The following is a 24,614-nucleotide window of genomic DNA, read 5'->3' as shown; positions in this document are numbered from 1 at the left end:
TGCCTATTCAGGACACAACTTGAAGATAAAGTAGATATAAGACATATATATATATATATATATATATATATATATATATATCTATATATACATATATACACACATATACACACACACAACAAGAGTTAGAAAAGTTAAAAAAAAAAAAAGGTTTGAGAAGGCCTATGTAGGAGCAACAGGGTACAATAAAATTAAACTTCTAAATGTTGATTTGTATTGTGGTGTAGGCCTTCTTGTTTACACACTTCACATGACCAAATTCCCAGACTATCTGTTTGGTGACAGATCACTGGCCACATTGCCTTCATTTCTTTAGACTGATTCATCCTTCAATGAGTGCTAACATTTACCCAGAGTTCTCTACCCTTTTACTAACACTTAAAGAGGAAGTAAACTCCTGTTCATAATATTGTACATATAGGTAAGCCTATAATAAGGCTTACCTATAGGTACAGTAAATATCTCCTAAATGTACACCCTTTAGGAGATAATTACATTACATGCAGCTGATGACGTCATCGGCACCTGCTCTCTGAAGGAACCCGAGCCTTTCCTTCAGATATCGGTGCCCTGAATGACGGCTCCCCCGAGCATGCGCGGGATTGACTCAGAAGGAAGACCGGGTGAAGATGGACGTTGCCTCCAGCGATTACATTGCATCGCTGGAGGGCTTCGTTTTCAGGTATGTTTCACATAATGTGCTAGTATGTAATGCATACTAGCACATGATGCTTTTAACTTGCAGGTATTCAAAAAATTAAAAAAACAACTAGCCGTTTACAACCGCTTTAAAGCCAATCCACGATCAAAATGTAATATTACATATTCATCTATGTATTGTATTTCAATTCATTCTGACCTACTTCTATTACTCTGAAAGTTCTTGAAATTTGTAAATGTACTTTGTGAAGAATCCAAACACAAATACTTCCTGAATTCTGTGACATTTATTCACGATGGAAATTAATTCCATAGCGTGCAATGGCTTGTAGTCTTAGTGACTTGAGAAATTAGGTAATTGGACACTAGAAGCATTTAGAAGTTGGAGTTCAACAATATAGTTAACTGCAACTAACACATATTAGTTAATACATTTTGTATTATGTCCAGAGCTAGAAAGGATCTAGTCCATGTCTTCCCCCACCTCAACATTGGTTGCTAAATTTGATAGGTGGTTTAACAAACCAATATGGAGGTTTACAAGGTGAAGGGAATGGGACAAAGCACAACTTTCTGAGCCCTGGTCATAGAAAACCCTGGGGTTTTAGGGCTCCTGGGGCACACACAAAGGAAGTGTAAGCTGGGTACAGGCACCTGGGTACAAGTTTTTACGTAAATTGCCAGATTAATACTGTATCTCAGGCATCACTAAATGGCGGACTAAGTCCGGACTGAGTCAATGTTCCATCTGGTCCCGCGGCGGTCGCGCCATATAGGATCTGCTTTTTTCCGTCAGCCGCTGCTGCCTGCTAGCTCTGTTGTCTTTACAGAGCTGACATCGGAAGAGCAGCACAACGATGCACAGAGGGCAGGGGCTAGCCCAGTTAACTGATTGGTTGCTAGAAACCCCCTGCATTCTGGCAACCAATCAGTTAACTGGGGCAGGTCCTGCCCTCCGTCCATCCCTTTGCTGCACTTCCGATGTCAGCTGATGTGCCTCTGATGTCAGCTGCTGTGCCCTATGTAAGGTAGGAGAGGGAAGAGGGCACTGTTATTGTTATGAAGGAAGTGGATGTAAAGGGGGAACGGATCAGAAATTGTAATATAAAGAAGAAGGGGTGATATAAAAGAGGCAGGGCAGGAATGTGAAGGGATTGATATAAAGGGGGGTGGGGCTGTACAAAGGGGGTGAGGACAGAAATGTGAAGGGGGTCTGGGGACTGTGGTGTAAAGGAGGGGTTATAAAAAAAAAGGAGTGAGCACAGGAATGTGGGGGGTGTTATAAAGGGGGTGAGGAGAGCAATGTGAAGGGGGGCTGGGGACTGCAACGTGAAGGAGGGGTACTATTAAGGGGGCAAGGACAGGAATGTGAAGGGAGGGATGATATGAAGGGGGCTGGGAACTGCAATTTGAAGTAGGGGGCGATATAAAGGGGGGCCGCAGACAAGAATGTGAAGGGGGGATGATGTGCAGGGAGACTGAGAACACTGATGTAATAAAAAGGATTGTGATGTGAAGGATCTGAGGCTAGGTTCACATCACTGCTTTTAACACGTGTAGGCGGGCCATTTTTTATTTAGTGGGCTGCCTTAGAAGCAGAAACGCAGAAAGAGAAGTCCCTGACCCTTTTTTTTTTTTTTTTAAATTGTGCCGTACCAAGCTGCATGGTACTGTGGCACCATGCTGTGTGGCACTTGCTAAAACGTGCCATGTTTGCCATTGTGCAGAGGTTTTGAATTTTAATTGAATACCCCTGCTGTATCTAATGACAGATACATATTTGCCAATGCTCCTAAAATCCTAAATAAGTCTACACACAATAGGAAATTTTGCATATCTGAAAGTAAATGGAACCTAAAAACAGACTGTGCAGCCCAGCATCTATAAATGTAGTTAAAAACAACAAAGTGCAATTAAGCAATTATCTTCAGTATTGAAGGAAAAGTGCTAACAATTAACACACCCTTCTGGGACTTTCTTCTAAGCAGCAAAATGTCCCGAGTGGGGAATTCCTAAAGATATACTTACTGTATTCAAACAGAGCTCAACTGCCTCTGAATACAGCTCAATGGCTTCTTCTGCGTTTCCTTTATCATCTTCTTCAAATGCCTGTGTGACAAGGAAGCGTGCTCGTTCCAAGTCTAGTTGCTGTTTAGATTTTAATGTTTCAATGTTCTGAGCTTGAACTAAAAAAAGAAGAAAAAAAAGTAAACGTTTTATAATAAACTGTTATAGAAGATGCATAATTGGTATAAATCAATAATTAAATGAGAAAGCATCTGTTAAAAAAAAAAGAGCGAGAAAGTGTTATTGAAGAAAGAAACCGAGAGACACATTGCACAACAATACAAAGAAATAATTGCAGTATTGCAACAGCTCGAGCCTGATGAGAATATGGGGTGGTTTTACTAAAACTGGAAAGTGCAAAATCTGGTGAAGCTGTGCTTAGAAACAAATCAGCTTCCAGTTTTTGCCTAGGTTCACACTGAGGCCGGTTAAAAATTGTACAAGTGATTTCAAAACGTCAATTTCAGTCCGACTTCGGGAGCGAATTTCACAGACATCTGTGCGGGCACCCCCCCCCCCCCCCTCCGAGTGCCCCCATAGCAAGCCATTTGCTATCAGGGCTCTAGTGCATACTTGCTCCCGAGCCCAGCTCTGTGTGTCCATAAGACACACAGAGCGGGGCTTGGCCCAGCCCCCCACTCCCTCTTCACTGGCTGTGATTGGCCGCCAATGGCGGTGTCTGAGCCAATGAGGAGGGAGAGAGCCAGGGGAGCCTCTGTTCTCATGCACATTAGCTGGATCCAGATCAGGCTCAGGTAAGTATTAGGGGGGGCCTGGGGGGGTTGGAGCTGCATGCAGAAGGTTTTTTACCTTAATGAAGAGAATGCATTACGTTAAAAAGCTTTCTGCTTTTAGAACCACTTTAAGTGCACTTATCAAACCCTCCCTATGCCTTCACAGGACACATCTATAACCATTCTAATAATAAAAACGAAGAACAACAAATGTGCACAAATAAAGTCCAAAAAAACTTTTTGGAGTGGTTCTTTGGAAAAGTGATTCTGATGATAAATAGACACAAATATTATACAAAGAAGATACATTGTAATACGCCTTTTGAAGAGCCTTCTTTTATTTGCTTTTAATAAATAGGCTGTTTTTTTTTTTTTTTTTATCACAGCGATGAATAGTTATAGATAGGTCATTTAAAGTGTCAGGAAGGTTAGCAAGTATGCTTGGATTTTTATTTGAAGGCTATAACAGTGCCAGTGGAAGCATCTGGTCTACTGACACTTCCCAAGCCCTTCCCTACACTCAAGGAAAGGTAAATTAAACACTAAAACCAACAGGAAGATTTTTTTTTTGGAAGCATGTTCCAACCATTGGTAGTGCAAAGTCAGCTGGAACAACCTGCAAAAAAAGCTATTGTGGACAGTGAGAGGAGATCTGCCACAGAACGTAAAGTACTGTATTTTCTGGCGTATAAGACTACTTTTGAACCTCAAAAAAATCCCCCAAAAATGGGGGGTCGTCTTATACTCCGAGTATATCTCCAAGGTAACCTAAGTATAAGTATTACCGGTAGATATAATCTCTCAAGACACTTGCTGTGTGGGAATCCTGTACCGGTATACCGTATGTACCGTAGCTTCCGCTACATACAGTGTACCGCCCTGAGCCAATCAGGGAGAGCGATGTATTCTATTATTGAATGCAAAGCCTGCTCGGAATGGCGGAGTAACATCATCCCGCCTCTCTGACTCTGCCAATCTGAGCAGGCTTTGCATTCAATAATAGAATACATCACTCATTGTGATTGGCTCAGCGCGGTATACTGTATGTAGCCGAAGCTACGGTACATCCTGTATATCGGTACAGGATTCCCGCACAGCCAGCGTCTTGAGATTACATCTACCGGTAATCCTTAGGGTACCTTGGAGATATTATGAGAGATTACATGCATTACAGTACTAGGGTACCATGGAGATCTATGAGAAATCTGATGTTTTTCAATGGTGTTGCCTTGCTTCGGAAGGGGGGTAGTCTTATACGGCGAGTATAGCCCAAAACCTATTTTTTAACTTGAAAATCAGGGGGGGTCGTCTTATACGCCAGAAAATACGGAAGGTGATTTGAGGAATAGCTGCCAGAGAAAGGGATAGGATGTACAGATTGTATTCCAAATAACAATAGTTCTATTACCTAGAACAGGACACATAGCAAAACAAAAATAGCAGGCACCTGCCACCCATATGACTACCTGCACTGTACAGAGCTTGTACCCGGTCCTGGTACTCATTTATCTTGTCTTGAATGTTCTCCAGGGTTGAGCCTGCCATCTCGGCATAAATTAGGGCTTGAGCTGCTTCCTGCAACACAAACCAACACAACAGTTAAGGGTAAGGTAAACTGCAATTCTACAACAATGTGAACAATTTGTCTTTCATAGAGCAAAACTTTACTTATTTCAGATCTCGAAACATCATTTTACTTTTTTCAGTAAGTCTAAAGAAGAGATGAAGAGTGGTAAGAGAGAAACATACAAAAGCGCCTTGGCCTATATGGCCCAAAAATGAATGCCTCCTTCCATTATGGTAACCCTATGGATGTTTTTATGTTGAGCTTGCACTTCTACTTATTATGTCTATCTACTCCTATTGTTCTGTTTCTTTATCAATGGTGCCAAATGGTTTGTAGTTTCTCTCCTGGCTGAAGAATGCTGCCTTACCTCAATAAAAAAGATTAAAATATGAAAACCCATGTCTCATACGCTTTCCCCTTTGGATGCTGCAGCTACAGTATTCCTGAATCCCTTAGACGTGTACCAAGACATTATTGATGCTACAAAATTTGTAAACCAACAAGGGGCTCTTTCACACGGTCCGCCTCCGTAGGCGGATCCGTGTTGCTCAGCGGGGATCGCGGATCGACAGAGCGGAGAGGGAGGTGTCTCAGCACCCGCTGCCCTCTATGGGGGATCGGATGAGAATGGACCGCTTGTCCGCTCTCATGAGATCCGCTCCGCTCCAATTACTGAACGGATGGAAAAATAGGGTTTCCATCCGTCCAGATTTCAGCACAGGATCGGATGCGGATGGCAGCGGGTGTCAGCGGAGGTGTCTCCGCTGACACCCGCTGCCCCATAGAGCTGCATGGAGGATCCGATCAGATCCGCCTAAAAAAACTGACAGGCGGATCTGATCGGACCGCCCGTGTGAAAGAGCCCAAGCTCTGTTTTCTGAAAGTATGTCACACCACCAAAAAAATAATCACTAAAATCATGCATGTCATTACCTGACTTGGGGGCCTCTTTTTATGGAATGGTTTTATTTTTTACCCTGATATTCATCTGTTCAAGTACATCAGTTAATGTCTAGACGTCATCAGGCTTATAAACAGATGAACGTGAAATTTTTCTACAGCAAAGGCCAGCCATGCCCAGTTCAAATGCTGAACCAGCTGAAATTCGAATCATTAGTGGGCAGGCTGAATGTACGAAGTTGCTCGATCCAGCTTGCCTTACAACTTACAATTATTGTGACGGTACTCACCGTCACTATGAGTGAAAGACAGATAAGTAATGGTTTGGATTTCTTCAATATTTGTCAGCAAAATCTTCATATAGAAATATAAAGATTTAATACCACCTTACACAGTGTATTCCATGCTTGGCTGTGAGAGAGACACAAAGACTGTCATTTGCAGACTTCCCTATTGTTTGTGTATTGGAAGGGAATGTGGATTGTGATAAAGTTTACCTGTCTGACTCTGTTCCATTGTTAAATGTTAATGACCTCACATTGTTCTGTCCAGATGGCTAGATAATTAGTTTAGTTCCTGTATACACTTTCATCTGTATATGCTACTGTAATCAGCCAGAGGGGAGGGATTGTGTACACTACACTGTATGAGAGTGTAAAACTCTGTTCCTATTGGATTGTGAATGTTACGTCCAGTCTTCAACAAGGTCCACCTGGGTGATAACCTTGTGGGTGAAAACTGTATATAAGTCTGTTTCTTGTTCAATAAAGTTGTTCTAGAGTTAGTTCACTCTCAATCTAGAGTCCTGTCTCTTATTGGGGGAATATGCTGCAAGAGATTGCTATGGTCTTCCATACTCCCTTGGATAATCAATAAGCTCTTGTAAGAGCTTGTGTAAGAGCTTGTTCTGCTGCACTCTCTGGGTTCACCCACGGGAACCTGGAGCCTTGTCGTAGGTCCAGGGTGGGTAGAAGACGGCAAGACCCTAACCAAGCTGCGGCAGTTCGTGGGGTCTGAAGTGGTTACGGTGTCTGGTGGAGTGCTTGGAGCCCTCGGGAAGCACTAGGAGCATCCGTCAACAGAGGTACCTGGTCGGGGTGCTGGATGTTCCATTACAATTATAGCTAGCGATAATCACTGTCCTCCCCCGGCGGGGATGGTTTCCCCCTTCCGCCCCCTGCCAGGAGAAGATAATGGCCCAACAGGAGTATTCTTCGGTCAACACCATCTGATTGCTCTGTCAAACCATGGTTGCAGGAAAGAAATTCGCTCCATGTATTGGCGGCCCTAGAGTCCACAATATTATTGTATTTAGGTATTTTATTGCATTTCCTTTCCTTTTTTTTTTTTTTTTAATTCTACAGTATAAACAATGAGATTTTTCTAATAATTTCTTATTTTACTACAGATTATTAACAAAATTTTAGGGCTAGTCAATCATGTTTTATTTTTTAAGGGTTTATGCGCACTGGTTTATTATGAATGCTGTTTCTCCTTTCAAGAGAAAATCAGTTCATACTGAAAGTTCAGTTCAAAATCAGAAAACTCACCTAAGCTGCATTTTTTCAAAACCAGTTTAGGCAAGTATAAAGTGATTGCAAAGGATCACATTGTAAAACAACCAATTCAGTTTAAAATAGAAATGAAAGGCAAAACATTTGTATATAGATATAAAAAAAAAAATTATAAATACCTTTTTTCCCTTTTTATAGGTGATCACATTCCCACTGTTCTCAGCTGCATAAGAGCTGGGGGAGGATAAACAGCATTACACTAAGCTTCCCAGTGAATGGCTGTGCAGGGAAAGCGTGTCAGGACAAGTCTGATCATTGGATGAGAGCAGGCTGAGTTCCCAACATAGCTAGAAAACTGACAAAGCTGTGCTCTCCTGCTTAGTGTGGCCAGTTTTTAATGGAAATCCGAGGGATAGGCAGGAACACCAGGGATTTCACACAAAGGAAGCAATACAAATAGAACATAAGATCTCTTTCTACAAGTACAATGTTGGGTTTACATCCTCTTTGACAGCGTTTGTCATTTGGGACTTTATTTCATTGGCCAGAATTTTAAATTTATTCTGGCTATTGAAGTGAATAAATGCTGAAGTCCTAAACAGGTCTAGTGTTTAGGTGCGTTTAGACACATTTAGGCGCCTTTGGCATTTGTTTATACCCAACAAATCCTCTTTTGACTGCGATTCTTCTGCGTTCAGGAGAGGAGCTTTGACTGCTTCTAATCTCTGCTGCACCTAAACTCTGGTAAAAACCTATGTATGCATGGACACTAAGTGCTGGTTCACACTAGGTCGCTCCGACTTAGGGGGCGACCTGTGAAGTCGCATGCAGCACGACTTGCACAGACTTCATAAAATGAATGTCTATGCAAGTTGCCTCCAGGTCGCCCCAAAGTAGTACAGGACCCTTTTTCTAAGTCGGAGCGACTCGTGTCGCTCCTAGTAGAACGGCTCCTGTACTACTCAATGGGAGCGTGACGGACTGCAACTTGTCAGGCTGACAAGTCGCGATCCAAGTCGGATCAATGTGAATGCGGTCTAAGAAGTTTGTTTACTAAAGCTGGAGAGTGCAAAATCAGGCTCACTACTGCACAGAAACCAATCAGCTTCTAACCTCAGCTTGTTTAACTAAGCTTTGGCAATAAAACCTGGAAGCTGATTGGTTTCTATGCAGAAGTGAGCCTGTTTTATCACTCTTCAGTTTAGTAAAAAATAAACCCTAGAGGCTTTTATTGAGTCGAGGGGCATTGGCCAAAAAATATTATTATTATTAATATCATTTTTATCATACAGCATTTATATAGAGCCAACAGTTTACGCAGTGCTTTACAACATAAAGGCAGACAGTACAATTACAATACAACCTAATACAGGAGGAATCAGCGAGCCCTGCTCATTAGAGCTTACAATCTAGGAGAGAGGGTCAAAGAGATACAAAAAAGGTAATAACTGTAGGGGATGGGCTGTTGTAGAAAATAAATGCACAGTTGTTAGGTGGGGGCCAAATAGGCTTCTCTTAATAGAGGAGTTTTACATTTAATTTGTTGGGTGAGTGGAAGCCAGTAGAGAGATTGGCAGAGAGGGGTGGCAGACACTGATCGGTTGGTAAGGTGGATGAGCCTGGCAGCAGCATTCATGATGGATTGAAGGGTGGATAGCCTATGTAAAGGTAATCTAATGAGGAGGGAGTTGCAGTAGTTAAGGCAAGAGATGACCAGGGAGTGAATTAGGAGCTTTATGGTGTCATTAGTTAGGAAGGGGCGTATTCTGGGCATGTTGCGAAGGTTGAGGCAGCAAGCTATGGACAGTGATTGGATGTGGGGCCATTAGGATAATTCTAGGACTAAACCTAGGACCTTGACATGGGGGGGATGGGTTGATAGTTGAGCTAGAAGAAAAAGAAAAAAAAGAAGGGGGGGGGGTGAGGTAGGATATCTCCATTTCTTTTTAATTAGATGTTAAATGTGTTTTCAAAATGTTACAAATTAAGCTACTCTGAACTGATTAAATCCAACATTATCCAATGAATTTCTATGGAGACATGTACTGATCAAAGTCCATGCCTAAGGCTAAATTCACACAACCTGTGTTGCATGCAGCGATTGTCGATGAGCACTAAACACAAATGCAAAGACATGCAAAGGCAGATTTGTTTTGTGTTGATATGCGTTTGGCCCCTTTCACACAGGCTTTCCGATCAGGTCCGCCTGTCAGTTTTTCAGGCAGAACTGATTGGATCCTCCATGCACCTGTATGGAGCAGCAGATGTCAGTGCTGGGCCATCTTACTGAATGGGCACGCTGGGCAGTTGCCCAGGGGCCCCACTTGCCTGGGGGGCCCCACTTGCCCAGTGACCCAGCCCCAGCCAAGCATTAGTCCTGATTCCTGTGTGCATCCCACCGGCAAACTTAGCAGGTTGCAAGCGCATGTCGGCCCTGTGCTACTGTCAGGCCACTTGGGCCATGCAGGGGGAGCCCACAACTGCAGGAATGCCTGTCTGCCGCCATGGGAACAGGCACACACAGGACAGTCAAGTCTGACTCCCGTCCCTGTGTGTGTTCACCGGATCCAGCTGCGGAACTTGGGAGCTGTCATTAGCCTGGCACTGCTGTACCAATAAATATCACCTTATCAATAATTTGCATTTTTATTCTGGTGGGTGATTGTGTAGGCAGGGCCCCAGTGCACTGCATTGCCCGGGTGCCTATAATGCTCTTAAGATGCCACTGTGTCAGTGGCGATATGTCCCCTGACGCCTGCTGCTATCCTAACCGAACCTCTCCATGAAATCCAGATGGATGGAAACCCTATTTTCCATCTTTCTAGGAGGATCGGATCGAAATGGACAGATCTCCCATAGAGGAGAGCGGGGCTCTGACAGGTCTGTCTCTGCAAAGTAAGCAGAGATGGATCTGTCATCCGCTTGCTCAGCGGGGATCAGCTTGTCGATCCCCGCTGAGCAAAAACTGAGTCCGCCGGGCAGAAAGCCCGTGTGAAAGGACCCTTTCTTTTTGAATCTGTTCACAGCTGAAATTAGAACACTGTGGGGCTTATTTATTAAAACTGAAGAGTGAAAAAACTAGTGCAACTATGCATATGAACCAATCAATCAGCTTCCAGGTTTTATTGCCAAAGTTAAACTGAACAAGTTGAACTAATGGCCTGTACAAACGATCCACAATTCGGACGAAAAATACCACTTTTGAAGCGATCGTTTGATAATCAGATCGTTAGTACACAGCTTTCAAGAGCCGGCCTTTTTATCTGACATTATTCGATCAATTTTTGTCAAACTATACCAGATCGTACGATTTTCGTTTAATCAGTACAACTGTCGTTCGAAAATACAATTCAAATACACTATAACACATTACATCACTTCCGATTTTTTTATTCGGCCGTACGAAAATGTTTGCAACTTTAGTAAACTCTTTATTTTTGATATGCGACTAGGAAAAAGGACGATCTGTCTTCCGATTTTTGGATCCTATGTACGTGCTTTAGGCTTCTTTCACACGGTCCGCCTCCGCAGGCGGATCCGTGTTGCTCAGCGGGGATCGATCCGCGATCCCCGCTGAGCCGGGCGGATGACAGCTCCGTCTCCGCTTGCAGAGCGGAGAGGGAGGTGTCTCAGCACCCGCTGCCCTCTATGGGGGATCGGAGGAGAGCGGACCGCTTGTCCGCTCTCATCAGATCCGCTCCGCTCCGATTACTGAACGGATGGAAAAATAGGGTTTCCATCCGTCCAGATTTCAGCACAGGATCGGATGCGGATGGCAGCAGGTGTCAGCGGAGGTGAACTCCGCTGACACCCGCTGCCCCATAGAGCTGCATGGAGGATCCGATCAGATCCGCCTAAAAAACTGATAGGCGGATCTGATCGGACCGCTCGTGTGAAAGAGCCCTTAAGAAGCTGATTGGCTACCATGCACAGCTGCACCAGACTCTGAGTGCTTCAGTTTTAGTAAATCTACCTCTGCATTTTCCGCTGCAATGTGTTGTAAGCAAGTTCCATTTTAAAGCAGCGCACACCGATGTAGAGCGTTGTTGTGAACTAGGTCTAATGATAGCAATGTATTATAACTTTGGGCCTGCATGGAGTATATTAGCCTAACCCACGCTGTGTGAATGGGCCCGGAGCCTATTGTGTCCTCAGATTCAGTGCACAGGATTCGCAGATTCCTTTTTTTTTTTACTTCATCAGCATTCATCCTCTTCAACATTTACTGACAGCTTTTGTAAATAGATTTCTTAAAGCGGTAGTATACTCTGCCATTAAACTTCTACCTACAGGTAAGCCTATGATAAGGTAAAATGAATATCTCCTAAACCTGCACAGTTTAGGAGATATTCGCCCTGCATGCAGCCGCTGACACCAGCGGCGCATGCGCTTTGAAGGTTCGGTGGACCTTCAGAGCTCTTTGCCGGCTCCTCGCCTGAAAGTAACTCCCGTGCGCATGCGCGGGAGTGACGCCATCGCGGCTCCGGCCACTCACAGCGCCGGAGCCGCCGAACCCGGAAGAGATGTCGAGGGAACATGACGGCTCCCTCAGCGGTGTCCGGGCGACTGCGTCGGGGCTTTGTTTTAAGGTAAGTATTTCATAATGGGCAAGTATGTGATGCATACTAGCTCATTATGCCTTTCTCCTGCAGGGTTTGTTTTTTTTTTAATATACAACCGCTTTAATTAGAACTCTGAACCTATGATATATGTAGGCATGCTCATTTGAAAGCGTTTGAGTTGCTATCAGTTGGCATTATGATTGCTTAATAGGAACAGAGGATAAATATTGTTCAGTGTCAGGATTCCTGAATCCTCAGAGGAAAACCTCTCCCCTTGTGTACATAGGAGGGGGCAGATTGTGATAGCTCAGAGGATGATCAGAAAACCATTTGTTTATCCTCTTATTCCCATATAAGGAATCTGTCAACTGGTAGGGTTCACAGTTCAATTCCAAGTTCAGTAAGTCTAGAGCTGGAATCATATGACTATGTGATCATCTTTCCAGTATGGCATTGTTAGCATACAGAACGTGACTTAAGAAGGTAATATAGATAATAACCTGAAAGGAATGTATGAGTGGCATGAGCCTACAGTGATAATTAAATGACATATAAAAAGAGGCGCAATTTGTGCTGAAGTAAATCTTTTTTACCCAGGAATAATGTATTTATTACAGGTTCTTCGATAGCGCAATCAATTTACGCTGTGCTTTTACGTGTATCGTGTACATTCACATTAGTCCCTGCCCTCAAGGAGCTTATAATCTAAGGCAGGGCTTGACAAATTTTCCTGAAATCTAGGAGCCAGCTAAAAAAGTTAGGAGCCAGTTTTTTTTTTTTTTAAACTAACAACCAAGCTTTATTTAATAAAACGGATACTAAATTTACACATAAATACGACTAGAACCCCACTCTCCTCTATAGCACAATTGGATGAAAACAGACTGTCTGTCTCTTTCCATCCGATGCCATCTGATCCGATCCACGGGATGGATAGAAAATAGAACCACCATCCATCTGCTTTTGGTGGACAGGATCAGATGGCGGCAGATTACTGCTCCATAGAGGAGAATCAAGGGTCCGATCAGGTCTGCCTGAAAAACTGACAGGCGGACCTGATCAGACAGCCTGTGTGAAAGGGGCCTTCGGCTGTGGCATGGCGATGAGGAAAAAAAAAAAAAAGAAGGATATATATATATATATATATATATATATATATATTTTTTTAATAATTGGAAAAAAAAGATTTTTTTTTTATTTTTTTAATAATTAAAAAAAAGAAAAAAATATTATTTATTTTTTTTTTTTTACATTTAAAAAATAAATTAAATAATAATAACCACACTCCCTGTCAAAGGTAACTAACTGGACAGGGAGATGGTAATGAATGAATTGAGAACAAAAAGGCAGTGGAAACAGTCATTACAACAGTCATTACTCCCGGCCTCCACAAGAGGGCGCCAGTTCCCCATTGGAAGCCTGTCATCTCAAGTAGGCCGAAAAGCCGGGGCCTCAATTTTCGGACGGCCCGGAAGTCCGTGCGCGGAAGTCCGGGCAAAAATGACAGGACACCTTCTGCAGGGCACCCCCAGGCGCCAGGTCGCTAATTCTAGTCGCAAATGCGACCTGGCGCCCGGGGATTGTCGAGCCCTGATCTAAGGTCTCTTAAAGCAGAGTTTCAGCCTTTTCTGTGTTTATTAAAAGTCAGCAGCTACAAAAAGTGTAGCTGCTGACTTTTAATAAACATACACTCACCTGTCCCACGATCCAGCGATGTGGCCGCCCGAAGCCTCAATCCTCTTCCTCTGCTCTCGGCGGCGCTGGCATCACTAGTGTGGGCACCTTGCAACTTCACAGTCAGGTGCGCATTGCGCGTGTGCGAGTCACGCTGCACGTCTTGATTGGCCGGAAAGGTTCTGGGAACTCTGACATGTCCCAGAAGTTTGCAGAAAGGGAGAGGAGAACTTCTGCTCGGAGCACCGGTACCTGTCAATACTCCCCTGCTCCCCCGCCCCGAAAAAAATGACATGCCAAATGTGACATGTCAGGGGGTTAGGAGTACTTAAAGCGGAAGTTCCACTTTCGGGTGGAACTCCGCTTTAAGCCTGTTACACACTATGGGTTTTTTCCCATTCAACCCAGTGAAACTGTCAGCTCCAGCCGGAGCCGCTGTACTAACAATCTGAGCAGTTGTGTTCTCACAGGGGGACGGCCAATGGCTGAGAGCGCTGATCAGGAGCTGGTCAGCTGCTGGTTTTCCAGCATGCTTGTCTGACAGTCGGACTGGCTGACATACATATGAGCCGAATGTCGGCCAGTTTTTATTGAACAGGCTGATGTTGACCCGCGTTTGGCCTGTGTATACGGTGCTTAACTGACATTCATACATACACATACTAGGGCCAATTTAGACAGGAGCCAATTAAACTACCAGCATGTCTTTAAATTGGGGGGGGGGACCGAAGTACCCAAAGGAAACCCACGCAATGTAACAATAGCAAACAAAATTCATGTCAAAGAGTCAAGATAAAAAGAAAGTTCCCAGCTTTGTGCATATAAAAGAGACACTCATTACCTAAAGATTTTCCTTTATATGTTTTTTGGCAGATCATCCCTGTCAATGGAGCAGTGGGTAAGAATTGTCTTCTGCGGCTGTGACTCAGGGGGACGCTGCCGGTGGATGCCGACACTTCCTGGAGCCGTGAAACGCACAGGCGGGAAGAAGGAGCCCATGCCCACACAAACACATTGCCTACGACACCCCATCATTTCCTGGAAGTGACGACACAACTAGCTGCCTGTGCGCCTTTTCCTGTTCTGATATATTTACATTTTGAGTCAGAAGTATGTAAACAATCCATACATTTTCAATACACATAGGCTATGATCTTAGGGGCCCTTTCACACCTGAGCCTATCATTTTCAGGCTTTTTTTGGGGTGTTTTTCAGGTGTTTTTTGCAGGTGTTTGGAGGCAGGCATTGACATCTAACAAAAACGCTTGTAATCTGCCAAAAAAGAAGCTCATCTTCTTTTTTGAACTTCAGACGACAAACCGCTCAGATATGAACTAAGGCCATTAAAATGAACAGGGTTTTGCTTGTGGGGCGTTTTGAGACTTCAGAGATGAGCGTTTTATGAGCTGAAAAACACTCAGGTGTGAACAGGGCCTAAGATGTGGTCCTGATGATATCCAGTGACTAAATCAAACAATTTACAGTCCCTTTAAAAAGTGTTCATACGCCTTAAAATATTCCACATTTTGTCATGTTAGACCCACAAACATAAAATGTATTTATTGGGATTTTTTGTGATAGACCAACACATAATTGTGAAGTGGAAGGAAAATGATAAAGGGTTATTTTTTTTTTACAAATAAAATACCTTAAAAAAGTGTGGCGTGCATTTGTGTTCAGTCCCCTTTACTTTGATACCCCTAACTAAAATCTAGTGGAACCAATTCCCCTCAGAAGTCAGCTAATTAGTAAATAGAGTCCACCTGTATGTAATTTAATCTCAGTATAAATACAGCTGTTCTGTGAAGCCCTCAGAGGTTTGTTAGAGAACCTTAGTGAACAAAAAGCATCATGAAGGCCAAGGAACACACCAGACAGGTCAGGGATAAAGTTGTGGAGAGGTTTAAAGTAGGGTTAAGTTATAAAAAAATATCCCAAGCTTTGAACATCTCACTGAGCACTGTTCAATCCATCATCCCAAAATGGAAAGAGTATGACACAACTGCAAACCTACCAAAAGATGGTCGTCCACCTAAACTGACAGGCTGGGCAAGGAGAACATTAATCAGAGAAGCAGCCAAGAGGCCCATGGTAACTCTGGAGGAGCTGCAGAGATCCACAACTCAGGTGGGTGAATCTGTCCACAGGACAACTATTAGTCGTGCACTCCACAAATCTGGCCTTTATAGAAGAGTGGCAAGAAGAAAGTCATTGTTGAAAGAAACCCGTAAGAAGTCCTGTTTGCAGTTTGTGAGAAGCCATGTGGAGGACACAGCAAACATGTGGAAAAAGGTGCTCTGGTCAGATGAGACCAAAATTGAACTTTTTGGCCTAAAAGCAAAACACTATGTGTGACAGAAAACTGACACTGCGCATTACCCTGAACACACCATCTACACCGTGAAACATGGTGGTGGCAGCATCATGTTGTGGGGATGCTTTTCTTCAGCAGGGGCAGGGAAGCTGGACAGTTGATGGGAAGATGGATGGAGCCAAATACAGGGCAATCTTAGAAGAAAACCTGTTAGCGTCTGCAAAAGACTTGAGACTGGGGCAGAGGTTCACCCTAAACATACAGCCAGAACTACAATGGAATGGTTTAGATAAAAGCATATTCATGTGTTAGAATGGCCCAGTCAAAGTCCAGACCTAAATCCGATTGAAAATCTGTGGCAAGATTTGAAAACTGCCGTTTACAGATGCTCTCCATCCAATCTGACAGAGCTTGACCTATTTTGCAAAGAAGAATGGGCAAAAATTTCACTCTGTAGATTAGGGATGCACCAATCCGATATTAGGATCGGATATCGCCGCCGATACTGCCACAATAGTTGGATCGGGGGGGGGGATCTGTAAAATTAACCGATCCACAGGCCGATCCGGTTTTGCTGAGTCCCGGCTCAGCCGTCCCTTACTTGGTGTAGTAGTAGTAGAGCTGCACATGACATTTGTTCGATTCTTTCCATAGCTGTGAGGAGCAGAGAACAGCTGTTAAAAAAAAAGCCTCCCACAAATGCCTATCAACATCAGTCTCCCAGTTAAAGCGGAGTTCCGGCCTCGGAAACGTTTTTGAGATAAAAATACCCCCGGGACAGTCAGGGCTAGTGCATTTCAGAATGGATAGCCTCTGAACTGTCCCAGGTCGCACTTACCTTTTAGAAGAAATACTTACCTTGAAATTGTCTTGTCCAGCGCTGCCATCTCAGGTGTGGGCAGCTGAAGCCAGAGCGTCCTCTTGGGTCCCAGAATGCCCTGCACCGGCCCTGCTTGTCACTTCCGGTGCAGGCGCGTCATCCCTGCACAGCTTCTGGGCATGCCCAGAAGCTGTTTAGCAGTGAATGACGCGCCTGCACCGAAAGGGACGAGCGGGGCCGGTGCAGGCGCATTGATTCCTGGGAGAGATGACGTTCAGCTACCAGGAGTCAATGCAAGCAGGAAGTTACGGCGCAGAGGGAGGAAGTGGAAGGAAGGTAAGTATATTTTCTTCAAAAACAAGGTAAGTAAAGCAAAAAAAAAAATCGTCACTATCCATTTCTTTTTCAGGTGACATAGAGCAAGCGGATGGGCCAAAGTCACTTTTGAGGGTGGAACTCCGCTTTAAGTATAAATACAATGTATCTTTTCTTTCCGTCTCCCAGGGGAGGTAAGTTTAACCTCTTAAAGACTAAACCTTTTTCTGACACTTGTTGCTTGCAAGTTAAAATCAATTATTTTGCTAGAAAAGTACTTAGAACCCCCAAACATTTATATATTTTGTTTTAGCAGAGACCCTACAGAATAAAATGGCGATTGTTGTAATATTTTATGTCACACTGTATTTGCGCAGCAGTCTTTCAAACGCAATTAATACACTTTAATGAAAAAAAAAAAAAAAACAGTAAAGTTATTCTAATTTTTTTTTTATAATGTAAAAGATGATGTTACGCAGAGAATCATGATCTTTAATGCAAGCAAAAAAATTGTGATTCTCATTTTATCCTGAATCGTGCAGCTCTAATTAGTAGTATGGGATGGGAGCCGATACTTCCTGCATAGGTCCGGCTCACAGGCGGAGTGATATCAGATGCACTCCGCCTGTGAATGGAGGAACCGTACACATGAAGCAGCGGCTTTGCTCTGTACTGCAGCCGCATGCATATTGTGTATGTGTGTAGTTCCGGACCGGTATCAGCAGATACACAATGCCAGATATCAGTATCGGGACAAGAAAAGTCGGATTGGTGCACCCCTACCTTTGATGTGGTAGAGACATACTCAAAAAGACTTGCAGCTGTAATTGCAGTGAAAGGTGGTTCTACAAAGTATTGAATCAGTGGGGTAAATACAAATGCACGCCACACTTTTCAGATATTAATTTGTAAAAGTTTTTGAAAACCCATTAATCATTTTCCTTCACTTGAATCACTTCACAATTATGTGCCACTCTGTGTTGGTCTATCACATAAAATCTCAATGAAATACATTTACGTTTTTGGCTGTAACATGACAAAAATGTGGAAAATTTCAAGGGGTATGAACAGGGCCGCCATCAGGGGGGTACAGCCCATACACATGTAGGGGGCCCGGGCGTCCCGAGGGGCCCCAAACAGGGTATGGTTGCCACCTGTCCTCGCAATGCCATTCAATTGTATGCTCTGCCGTTCCCTTGCAGCCTGGCCCTATTTTGTGGGTCCTGCCCCTCACTAGCCATCAAACACAGCTGTAGGCCCTGCCCTCCCCTGTTCTCCAGTTGTTTACCCCTGGACAGGAGGGGCGGAATTTACTAGAACCATTCACCTTTATTTTCCTGGGATGGAGGAGATGGGACTGGAGTAAGAAGAGGATATGGAATGAAGGAGGACATGGGATTGTAGGAGGACGACGACACGGCAGGTGGGCCCTGCTATATGTTGGTGGTCAGGCCCAGGGGGGGGGGGGCCTGGCCTAAAACTGTGTAAGGGACCCCAAAATTTCTGATGGCTGCCCTGGGTATGAATACTTTTTCAAGACACTGCAAGTCCACCAAACACTAAAATATCAACTTTGAGTGGCCTTGTCGTTTGATCCGTGTAAGCTCGGGCACTCCGACTTCCAGCACGCTATCCTTGCCGCAGCTTTTAACTCTGCTTTTTGCATATATGCCCGTTACTTCAAGATACATGCAAGTTCAATATTTTTGCTAATAAATTAGTATCAATACATACTACACTATCGGCCTGCTTTGCTGTTCTGAGGTGGTGTCGCTACTGCTGGGGAACAGGGGAGTGAAGGCTTGATATTTCCTGAAACTGTCCCTCTATCCATGTGTGTGCGCGAGTGTATTTTCCATTGGAGGAGATGAGAAGGGTGTCCCATAATCTTGTTTATCCTGAATATTCCTAGCCTTGTTTGTCTTCTCTGTAACAGGAGGGTCAAAATTTCTGGTAAGCAGTTTTTTGTAGGCGATTCCATCTATTCCTTACTGATTCACAGGTGCTTGGACATTTTGGACTGTTCTTTCTCTCCCTCTTAAAGAACTTTGGGACTTTTTGCTTTCAAGAACTATAAGGACTATATGCGTATTTTTATGTGCTCATTTCTTATTGGCGCTGCTTTAAGAGCCGGTTCACACTGAGGCGACATGACTTCGGCGCGACTTGCAGGGACTTCACATAATGGAAGTCTATGCAAGTCGCTCCGAGGTCGCCCCGAAGTAGTACAGGACCCTTTTTCTAAGTCGGAGCGACTTGAGTCGCTCCTATTAGAACGGGTCCTGTACTACTCAATGGACAGGGACATACCGCGACTTGTCAGGCTGACAAGTCGAGCTAGTGTGAATGGGCTCTTATTGTTTGTTTTTTGTCACTTTTAGGTTTGTAATCTGCCTATGTAGCCGGCTGCCACATTATATATCAATATTTTACTATCATTAATATTAATTAATATTCCCCCTTTTTTAAGTGTTCTTTTTGGGCACATGCACCTTAATTTGATGAAAAAGAAGCAGATGAGCTCGGTCATTTTTTTTCCTTTATTTTTAACTGAACAGCGGTAACCCTTTATGTTCTAAAGAGCTATGCATACAACAAAGGTAAAAATATTGTATTATTATTAACTTATTTTTACTTTTTCAGCATATTGATTTTTCTGTAATAGCACTGTGTCACCTAATGTTTGCTTTTATCTGTAAATGGAGGTGTGTATGTTTGCAAAACAAAATCAATGCAATAGAAAACCTATATATTATAAGTACAGAAAGATAATGCTTGCCTACCAATGAAAGTCTCACTAGAACAAGAGATCTGTGATGTAAAAAAGCCTTCTTTATACACTGAAATACAGTGATTTCCTTTACCTTACTGTATGTGCACCCTAAATGTTTTATTCATCTTTTTTATGTCTGGTATCAGGTCTAACTGCCAAAGAGCCCACAAGGCAGGCAGAAAACACTGCTGCTAATTGCAAGACATCAGCTTAGCCTTTTTAGCTTGTAAGAGGAAATGCTGTTACTGTCATGATCTCCAGATAAGAACAGATTTTCAAGAAATGATGTCACACTGTATACAGTGAGAAGTGATACCAACATACGGATATGAATATTTGGGGCCTATTCACAGCAGTGTCTAACCTGCATGCGTTGGTGTGTGTTGATATATTGCATTGCAGTGTTTACGTTCGGATTTCTTTTTCTAAAAATCTATTAAGATGTTCTACATTTTTATGCAACACACACTCCTACGCACTGGTATGTGCTGAGCAAAGCACATAAAAACCAATTGTTCCCTCTGTGTCCTTTTGTTGTGCCTGTGTTGATCTAGCTGTGATGCTGCACATTTTTACATGCGTTCATTTGAATGGGCTGCATACCACATCTAACGAAATCACCCCAAAGAAGTTCACAATCCTTTCTTTAAATTCTGCTGCACCACAACTCATAGTAATACTTTACCATGCATTGTAGTGCATTTTTGATGGCTAGGTACATTGGGGTGCCACTAAGAAATAATGGCTTTACAAAGCACAATAGAGTGCAACACATTCTCGCATCACAGTGATCTGAACAGCACCTAGGGGAAGTACTACAGTGCCTTGCGAAAGTATTCGGCCCCCTTGAACTTTGCAACTTTTTGCCACATTTCAGGATTCAAACATAAAGATATAAAACTGTAATTTTTTGTGAAGAATAAACATGTGGGACACATTCATGAAGTGGAATGGAATTTATTGGATATTTCAAACTTTTTTAACAAATAAAAAACTGAAAAATTGGGCGTGCAAAATTATTCAGCCCCCTTAAGTTAATACTTTGTAGCGCCACCTTTTGCTGCGATTACAGCTGTAAGTCGCTTGGGGTATGTCTCTATCAGTTTTGCACATCGAGAGACTGACATTTTTGCCCATTCCTCCTTGCAAAACAGCTCGAGCTCAGTGAGGTTGGATGGAGAGCGTTTGTGAACAGCAGTTTTCAGTTCTTTCCACAGATTCTCGATTGGATTCAGGTCTGGACTTTGACTTGGCCATTATAACACCTGGATATGTTTATTTGTGAACCATTCCATTGTAGATTTTGCTTTATGTTTTGGATCATTGTCTTGTTGGAAGACAAATCTCCGTCCCAGTCTCAGGTCTTTTGCAGACTCCATCAGGTTTTCTCCAGAATGGTCCTGTATTTGGCTCCATCCATCTGCCCATCAATTTTAACCATCTTCCCTGTCCCTGCTGAAGAAAAGCAGGCCCAAACCATGATGCTGCCACCACCATGTTTGACAGTGGGGATGGTGTGTTCAGGGTGATGAGCTGTGTTGCTTTTACGCCAAACATAACGTTTTGCATTGTTGCCAAAAAGTTCAATTTTGGTTTCATCTGACCAGAGCACCTTCTTCCACATGTTTGGTGTGTCTCCCAGGTGGCTTGTGGCAAACTTTAAACAACACTTTTATGGATATCTTTAAGAAATGGCTTTCTTCTTGCCACTCTTCCATAAAGGCCAGATTTGTGCAGTATACAACTGATTGTTGTCCTATGGACAGAGTCTCCCACCTCAGCTGTAGATCTCTGCAGTTCATCCAGAGTGATCATGGGCCTCTTGGCTGCATCTCTGATCAGTCTTCTCCTTGTAGGAGCTAAAAGTTTAGAGGGACGGCCAGGTCTTCGTAGATTTGCAGTGGTCTGATACTCCTTCCATTTCAATATTATCGCTATCTCAGTGCTCCTTGGGATATTTAAAGCTTGGGAAATCTTTTGGTATCCAAATCCAGCTTTAAACTTCTCAACAACAGTATCTCGGACCTGCCTAGTGTGTTCTTTGTTCTTTATGATGCTCTCTGCGCTTTAAACTGACCTCTGAGACTATCACAGTGCCGATGCATTTATACAGAGACTTGATTACACACAGGTGGATTATATTTATCATCATTAGTCATTTAAGTCAACATTGGATCATTCAGAGATCCTTACTGAACTTCTGGAGAGAGTATGCTGCACTGAAAGTAAAGGGGCTGAATAATTTTAAACGCCCAATTTTTCAGTTTTTTATTTGTTAAAGTTTGAAATATCCAATAAATTTCTTTCCACTTCATGATTGTGTCCAACTTGTTGTTGATTCTTCACAAAAAAATACAGTTTTATATCTTTATGTTTGAAGCCTGAAATGTGGTAAAAGGTCGCAAAGTTCAAGGGGAGCCGAATACTTTCGCAAGGCACTGTATATTTGATGTCTTCATCATTTTACTTGACACTGCTTTTGGTTGCTGTCAACCTACAATAAGAACGGTCAGGATTTCCAGGTAAGAAAGTCTGCAACGGGCTCACAAAAAAGAATAATAAACTGTATACAATGAGGCATGATGGAAAACATATTTAAAAATAAAAATGGATTTTTGTAAAATCTTACCGTAAAATCCTTTTCTCTTAGCTCATTGACAGACGTAGTCCTCGGTGATACAGCACCTTCGGGTTATGTTGCCTGCACAGGAGCAGGACTAGACAGGAAATAAAATGCTCTGGCCACACCCTAGGGGCAGTCCCCGAGGGTATATCCTCTCTCTCTCTGCCACAGCAAATCAGTTATGTCACAAAAGCAGTGTTTAGAGAATTTAACCCAACCCAACTCAAAAACAGAGGGGCGGGTACTACGTCTGTCAATATGCTAAGAGAAAAGGATTTTACGGTAAGATTTTACAAAAATCCATTTTTCTCTATCGCTCATTGACAGACGTAGTCCTCGGTGATACAGCACCTTCGGGAAGTCCCAGAGCAGTATCACAAATGAGGGGTGGGAAAATGGAAATCAAATCCAAATCTAGAAGGCCCAACCGGTGCCAACTAGAAGTTTACAATGCTCATCCTTGATGAGACTCAACAAAAAAATTTTTCAACAGAAAAAAACCCTCGAGGTAGACCACCGGTCTCCTCAAATTGCGGCCTGCAGCACTTTGCGGCCAAAAGAGGCATCCGCCGATGCCATCACATCAATTTTATAAAATTTTGTAAAGGTATGTACCGACGACCAGGTGGCCACCTTACATACCTGGACCACTGACGCCTGATGGCGAAAGGCCCAGGAAGTACTGAGCGCTCCAGTGGAGTGCGCCCTAACAGGGAACGGAGGACTCTGACCCTTAATAGAATAAGCCTGTACCACCGTCTGTCTAATCCATTTGGCAATAGTCGCGGCAGATGCAGGCAACCCCTTTCTGGGGCCATCCGTGATCACAAAAAGTGAATCCGTCTTACGGAATGATTCCGTAGCTTTCAGGTATACCCTGATTGCCCGAACCACATCCAAGGAATGCAACGCATGTTCCCGATGATGATTGGGCTGAGGACACAAGGAAGGTAGTACAATATCTTCATTCAGATGAAAATCTGAAACCATCTTAGGAAGAAAGGATGGCTTAGGATGAAGTACTACCTTATCCCTATGAATCACTAGGTATGGGGACTGGCAAGATAATGCAGCCAGTTCTGACACCCTGCGAGCAGAAGTGATAGCCACCAAGAAGGCCACCTTCTGGGATAAAGTAAGCAAGGGAATCTCCCTGATGTTTTCAAAGGGAGGTTTCTGTAGAACCGACAAAACTAAATTAAGATCCCAGGGCGGTAAGGGCGCGCGGACTGGTGGAGCCAGGTGCCGCACCCCCTGGATGAAATTCCGCACCAAGGACTTGGTAGCTAAAGGTTTCTGAAAGAAGATTGCTAATGCTGAAACTTGACCCTTGATGGTGCTCAAGGCTAGTTTCTGCTAAACCCCTTTTTGCAAAAAAGCCAATATTCGAGTCACCGAATAGGTACGTGGAGGAAATCCTAAAGATTCGCACCACGCAATATAAGTCTTCCATGTGTGATAATAGACCTTGCTGGAAGTCGCTTTCCTTGCTTTAATAAGGGTAGGAATGACTGAAGCTGACAACCCTCTGTCCTTCAGTATTGGGTCTCAATGGCCAGGCCATTAAAACCAGCGACTGTAAAGCACGATGGTAGATTGGTCCTTGAGACCACAGACACTCCCTGAGACGAAGTTCCCACGGAACGTCTGCGACTAGCATGTCCAAGTCGGCCAGGCCGGCTTGACGAGGCCAGCCTAGAATTTCTAGGACCACTGGCGCTGACTGGATCTGAACCAGGCGTCCCTAGAGCTATCTGGCCCCGACCATCCGAGAAAGTCTGGTCGTTTTCTGTTCCCACACATTTATCAGATACCTGATTCCTATCAGGAACGGTGATCTTTTCTGGTTGGACCTCAGGGACCGAAGTCACCCGGCTAGAGGCTTCTTGGTCTGTCTGGCCAACCAGATCCGATTCCTGTGGGGAATAGAGACTAATCTTAGGAAAAGGTAAAGGAAAAGATCTATTCAGGGAACGGTGACTACCGCTCCCTGTAGTACCTAAATGTTGGAAGGGAAGAATCGCACCGGTAGTAGTAGTCGATGCTCGATCTAATGTCCTGAATACCGGTGAAAACGTCCCCCCACCCTCA

At 43.6% G+C, this 24,614-nt stretch overlaps 1 protein-coding gene across 1 annotated transcript in view; it reads right to left on the bottom strand.

Moving 5' to 3' along the window:
• CAPN7 (calpain 7) overlaps positions 1-24,614 on the bottom strand; it is a 136,735-nt gene that overhangs the window by 98,870 nt on the left and 13,251 nt on the right. The window contains exons 2-3 of the mRNA XM_082257541.1: positions 4,928-5,036; positions 2,689-2,846 (exon numbers count right to left, since the gene is read on the bottom strand). Of these exons, the coding sequence (XP_082113667.1) occupies positions 2,689-2,846; positions 4,928-5,036 (267 nt within the window). The remainder of the gene's footprint in view (positions 1-2,688; positions 2,847-4,927; positions 5,037-24,614) is intronic.

Source organism: Pelophylax lessonae, assembly GCF_965119305.1.
Source record: "Pelophylax lessonae genome assembly, chromosome: 5".
In the NCBI taxonomy this organism is placed as follows: Eukaryota; Metazoa; Chordata; class Amphibia; order Anura; family Ranidae; genus Pelophylax; species Pelophylax lessonae.
This window is presented reverse-complemented; position numbering and strand designations above follow the sequence as displayed.